At 45.9% G+C, this 5,934-nt stretch overlaps 1 protein-coding gene across 1 annotated transcript in view; it reads left to right on the top strand.

The window, feature by feature from the left end:
* Positions 1–5,934, top strand: part of SERINC5 (serine incorporator 5) — a 65,710-nt gene that overhangs the window by 47,594 nt on the left and 12,182 nt on the right. Inside the window, exons 9-10 of the mRNA XM_019518252.1 lie at positions 939–1,034; positions 4,905–5,031. Coding sequence (XP_019373797.1) covers positions 939–1,034; positions 4,905–5,031 — 223 coding nt within the window. The remainder of the gene's footprint in view (positions 1–938; positions 1,035–4,904; positions 5,032–5,934) is intronic.

The raw sequence follows: 5,934 nt of genomic DNA, 5'->3' as shown, positions 1-5,934 counted from the left end.
CCCCCCCACACAATGTACAAGAGTAAGACTTTATTTTCAGCTCTTGTGCAATTGCCTCTATATACCCAAGTTAAGTAAAACATAGATCAGGAGAAAAAAAATTGTTTAAATAAAAATAAATTATGTTATACTGTTAATAAAACATCTACTACATGGCTTGTTTTTTATTTATAATTTGTTAAAATGATATCTTCTAAAAGATTTTGTGGCCATAGATCCACATTTCACTCTTCATGTCCCCCCTACTTTACCAGGACCTCTTGTTAATAATATTTGTCATGTGCCGGGGCTGGAGATGTCAGTGGTTCAAATAATTCCATAGTTAAATACTAACAGGGTGCATCTATACGAGATGCTAACTGCGCAGTAGCCTAATAACACTGCATAATATTGTGCTGTGCAAAACCTGCACTAATACTGTACTGTGCAGTAGTATTAAGCTACTGTCCAGTTAATATACAAAAAACCCATGTGCCAGCACTACTGTGCAGTAGCACATGTTATTGCACATTGATTTAGTCCTTGGTTATCCAAGTACTAAACTTAATGCCCAGTAACAACAATGCATTAATGAACATTTAGACGTGCCCACAGGCAACTATATCATCCTATCCAAACAGTTTTTGCAAGCCATGCATTCTGTTTTTATATTAGATAATATTGGTTAGAACACAGGCTTATTTCTTACAATTTGGGAATCTGAACACTTCCTAGAGCAGTCAGTGTGAAGGGACAGAATGGATACGTGCATCCTTCAGACAAAATGGGCCCCATATGGCTGACAGCTTTGTATGGCTTTCAGGCAAAGGATTAAAAAAATATGCCCCCATTAAATGAAAGAAAAAAACCCAAAACTGCACACTTTAAATTTGCCTTCCAATTTATTTAAAGCAATGAACCATTCACCATCCTAATGTTTTTCCCTTCCCCTCCCAAAGGTCAGCCCCATTCTGGTTTGTTGCAGTCAGGACTCATCAGCTGCTATGTCATGTATCTCACCTTCTCAGCTCTGTCAAGCAAACCACCAGAAACTAGTAAGTTATCCGAAGCTCTTTGGGGCCTCTTGCATCAAAAGTGAGTGTGTATACCTGTAAACTATCACACCATGCAAATCCTACATAGCCATGGGCTTAACACAAAATACAGTAAACTCTCTGGTAACCTCAGACGTGGTGAGAAAAGTGACAACCACTCAATTAACCGGCATATTTTATTATCTGGCATCCCCCATTCCCAGGGGATGCCAGATAACAAAGCTTTTACTGTACTGGTTTTGACAACACCACCATGTATAGAAGAGACTGAAGTAGTATGTAAGCCAGCCCATGTGTGCAGTACCAAGCAGACAAGTCTGTCACTTGATAGCCACACTTTTTTATTGTTTTAATTTGTCACCTTCTTTCTTTTGCCTGGTAGCTCTTGTTCTGTTCTTGGCTACTTTGGTTACCATTATAGTTTAATATCTTTTCTTTTAAAATGGATGTGCAAGGCTGTTAGGAGCATGGAACCAAACCATGCTTTCTAATTTGTGTACCCTTTTCTTTATCATTGGAGAAAAATTGCTCACATTTTTTTTGTGCAAAGAGCACTGACTATATTGCTAGTAGGGGTGCATTGATAGAGATTTTTTTGGGCCAAGACCAACGGTCAATTTTTAATGAGCTACATTGGCTCATACCAATCCGATTGCCGATATGTGGCCCGGCAGCTTGGACAGCAGCATTCAGCTGGTAAGTCTGTTGTGGGGGAAGAGGAGGGGTGTGGGGGGAGCACAATTTGAGGCCCCCATGGTGAGGGAGGGAGTGGGACTGGTGCTGGGGCAGGCACTGCACAGCCAGGGCAAGGTGCAGGATGGAGCCACTGCTTGTCTGGGGTGCGTTGTGGGGAGGGTGGCTCCCACCATTACACATGCCCTCAGAGGGCCTGGGGAGTGTGTGCCCCCCAGATCTGTGCACGGTTTGAGGGCAGGCTGCCACTGCAGGCCGGGGCTGCACCGGGCTCTTTCCAGCAGGGGGGTTGGGTTGGGTAGCACTTGGGGCAGGTGGGGGTGGCACTGGGAGGGAGGCTACAGCGAATTTTGAGTTGGCTGTAGCACATTCTGTAGCCCCCCTTCCAGTGCCACTGCCACCTGGCCCAGCCCCCCTGACAAGAAGAACCCAGCACCACGCACAGATCTGGGGGGCACACGCCCCTGCCATGCCCTCCCTAGGTGTGTGTAGCAGCAGGAGCTGCCTGCCCTGCACCCCTTGGATAAGCCTCAGCTCCATCCCATGCCCCACCCTGCCCTGGCTGTGCAGGACCTGTCCCAGTCCCAGCTCCAGCCCCACTCTGTCCCTCACTGGGGGGGCCTCAGTCCGCACCCTCCCATGCTCCTTCCTTCCCCTCCCTCCCCGCAACACCTCTTCTCCCACAACAGTCTTACCAGCTGGACACTGCTCTCCAGGCTTCCAGGCTGTGCTCATGGCTGCCTGCGTGCTACGCTGTGGTGCATGCATGCAGCATTTTTTGGTGACATTATCGGCCACATCAGCCAAAAAAGCTGATTGACGTTATCAGCAGCTTTCCTTGTATCAGTGCCAATACGGTATGGACCAATGTATCTGTGTATCTCTAATTGCTACAGTTGGTGCTCAGTGATGTCATGGAACAAAAGATTAATCTTAATCCTGATCGGATATATTTAGAGCAGGGGTTGGTGACCCCTGCCACATGTGCCCGAGCATGACTTGCAAGGGCATTATATTTGGCACGCATGCCTCAGGGTGGACAGCCAGGAAGGGGCCCAGGCTGCATTGCCACAACAAGGATCAGGTCCCTCATGGCTCGCCCATCACTTTCCTGGAGGTGCACCTGCCACCAGCAACAAGCTAGGCTGGGGCTCCACAGACCCTGGTGCAGCTGCTTGCAGCCTCCCTACTGCCTGCCATGAGCAGCCTGGGATCTGTGGCAGGCAGCAGGGGCCTGCCTAGAGCCTGGGCCAGTTGTGGTAGGCAGCTGGGAAGCTGCAAGCAGATGCACTGGGGTCCACAGTTCCCTGGACTAGCTTGTTGCTCCTGGCAAGCACACATGCGCCTAGGACAGACAGCGGGAGAGTTGAGGGGCCCGATCCTTGTTGCGGCAGCAGAGCCCAGGCCCCTTCCCTGCCATACACATTGAGGCATGTGTGTGCCTGTCGCTGGTAACAAGCCAGGCTGAGGCTCTGGAGACCCTGGTGCAGCTGCTTCCTTCTCCTAGCCACCTACCTCAGACAGCCCAGGCTTTGGGAAGGCCTCTGTCGCCTGCCATGGAGCCTTGGCCACTCACAGCAGGCAGCAGGGAGGCTGCAAGCAGCTTGACCAGGGTCTGTGGAGCCCTGGCCTGGCTCGTTGGTGACAGGTGAATGTGCACCTTGGGATGGACAGCGGGGAAGGGACCCAGGCTGTGCTGGCACAACGAGGATTGGGCCCCTCAACTCCCCCGCCATCTGCCCCTTGCACACCACATCTTCCAAGGAGAGGTTGCAGGTGTTTTGGTACTGTGCCCAAAAATGTTGCCAACCCCTGTCTTAGAGTTATTGTACTCCTTCATATGTATTTTTAGCTCTACCGCATTAGAAGTCGTATGTACAGAGCTCCCTCACATCCCAAACCCTGATATAGCCTTTCTAACACTAGGCACCCTTTTACACTTGTTTTTAATTCCTTCTTCTTTCTATTGATGATTCTGTACTTGGAGGTTGGCCAGATTGGTGAATCCAGTGAGAAGTGATCTGTTTTCTAAGTGATGGAATAGATTTTTATGATTCAGATTTATTGCACAGAAGTACTTCCTATAATCTTCTCAATGTTAGGTTAGTCTTAGCTCAATTACTAATGCAGCAGTAATTAGAAAAGAAAAAACTATATAAAGAAAGAGACAGTTACCATCTTATCTCTCTAAGCAGTGTCCCAGCAGAAAATGTATGGAATAACACAACTGGTAGGCCTGAAGAGACCCTGAAAAACTTTTGTACTGGCATTATTTAAACAGCTAAAGTGTCTGTGGTGAAAACAGAACTGAATTCAGATTATTTTTGGCTCTAGGGTTTGAAAAAAAAAATTAAAAAAAGAGATGGGGGATTCATGATACTAAAACAACATTTCCAATGTATTCTCATGTGTGTGGTTGTAATCCTGCTCTTTGCTAATGACTAAAACATGAAATATCTGTACAGAGCAACAGTGAAAACAAGCATGGCTTTGCATTTAAAGGGCACATACTTTAACTGAAAGCAGATGCAATTTATAAAGCAAGAGGGCCTATACTCTGGGATATCAAAGGCTATGATGGCATTTTGCCAGCAGTCTGAGGGTAGTACTTTTTATTTGTTTCTATCTTTAAATAAAAATTTCTCATAACCAGTATGCTGGTTCTGTTCTCTGTATGTCATTCCAGGAATAGGCAAGCCATGTCATTGAGCATGTATTTCTTAACCAAACTGCCTTTTGAAGCTCCCCTTTTTTGTGCAGGTTAATTTGCCTCCAACTTCAGAAAGGATATAGTTTGTAAGAACATCTCCAAGTTTTGATGTCACTTGTCTCTCAACTGCAGGTCAGCATTGCTGATAAATCCCCAGCTGCTTTGCTAGTCAGTTCAGCAACTAACACAGGGCCTAAAACCTTTCTTCTCTGCCCCTGTGGGCTAGTAAGGTACTGAAATGTAGTATTTCTTGGAGTAAGAACTAAATCCGGCAAGGTACTGTTAGCTTCCTATCCTAGACAGCCTTTCTTTTAAGAAGAGAGAGAGAAATGAAATCCAAACCGTTCTTACTGATGTCTCAATTAACAAGCCTGGCTTTTTTCTAAATATTTCCTTGAATCCTGACACTGTGTGTAATGTGGACTGAGTTTTAGTAATAGTGTTCATTTTTTTTTTTTATCTTTAAGTCCTGGATGAAAACAATAAGAATATCACAATTTGTGTACCTGAATTTGGCCAAGGGCTGCACAGGGATGAAAACTTGGTTACTGGACTGGGTACTACCATTCTGTTTTGCTGCATTTTATATTCTTGGTACGTATGTTTCCATATGTATCCTACTATAAATGGAATCTTATACTCAAAAAGGCTGAGGTTTGTGTGTGTGTAATGCAAGTAAAACACTAGAAGTTAAAAATGGATAATTCTAGATGCAATTTTCCCCCACAGTCAGAGAAGCTGGAAGCTTTTTCTCAAACGGTCAGCAATGTAATAATTACAGTTTAAGGTGCAGTGAGTTTAACAAGACTAGATTTGTTCATGGTCAGCCAGGTGATGAGCCTGGTAGGCAGAGGGGATAAATCAAAAGCTGGACAGATCCAGAATTTTACATTTTCTATATGTGCATGGAGCATTAGCAGAATCCTGAGTTAACACATTAATGTCATAGATGGATCACTGGCTATATGTTTATTAACCAATCAAAATACTGCTTTACATGTTAAGTATGTTCCCACAATTAGATAGAATTTGATTCCTAAACTATGTTTATTTTTAGGCTCAGTATAACCATAGAATCATAGGATCAATGAGTTGGAAGGGACTTAGACAGATCATCGAGTCCAACCACCAGCCATGGGCAGGAAGGAGCACTGGGTGTGGGAGGGGTCATAAGACCCCAGCCAGGTGCCTATCCAGTCTCCTCTTGAAGATCTCCAGGGAAGGTGAGAGCACCACCTCTCTGGGAAGCCTATTCCAGGCTCTGGCCACCCTTACAGTGAAGTAGTTCTTCCTAATATCTAACCTAAACCTATCCTCCCTCAGCTTGTGGCCATTGTTCCTGGTGACTCCAGGGGGGCCCTGGTGAACAGACTTTCCCCGAGTCCCTGCTGATGGCCCCTGATAAGGTTGTAGGCAGCCACAAGATCCCCCCTCAGTCTCCTCTTGCGGAGACTGAAGAGATTCAGGTCCCTCAGCCTCTCCTCATAGGGCTGGCCA

Source organism: Gavialis gangeticus, unplaced genomic scaffold (assembly GCF_001723915.1).
Source record: "Gavialis gangeticus isolate Ggan-Ray unplaced genomic scaffold, GavGan_comp1, whole genome shotgun sequence".
Lineage (NCBI taxonomy): Eukaryota > Metazoa > Chordata > Crocodylia > Gavialidae > Gavialis > Gavialis gangeticus.
The sequence above is the reverse complement of the archived record's forward strand: the minus strand, read 5'-3'. Positions and strand labels throughout refer to the sequence as shown.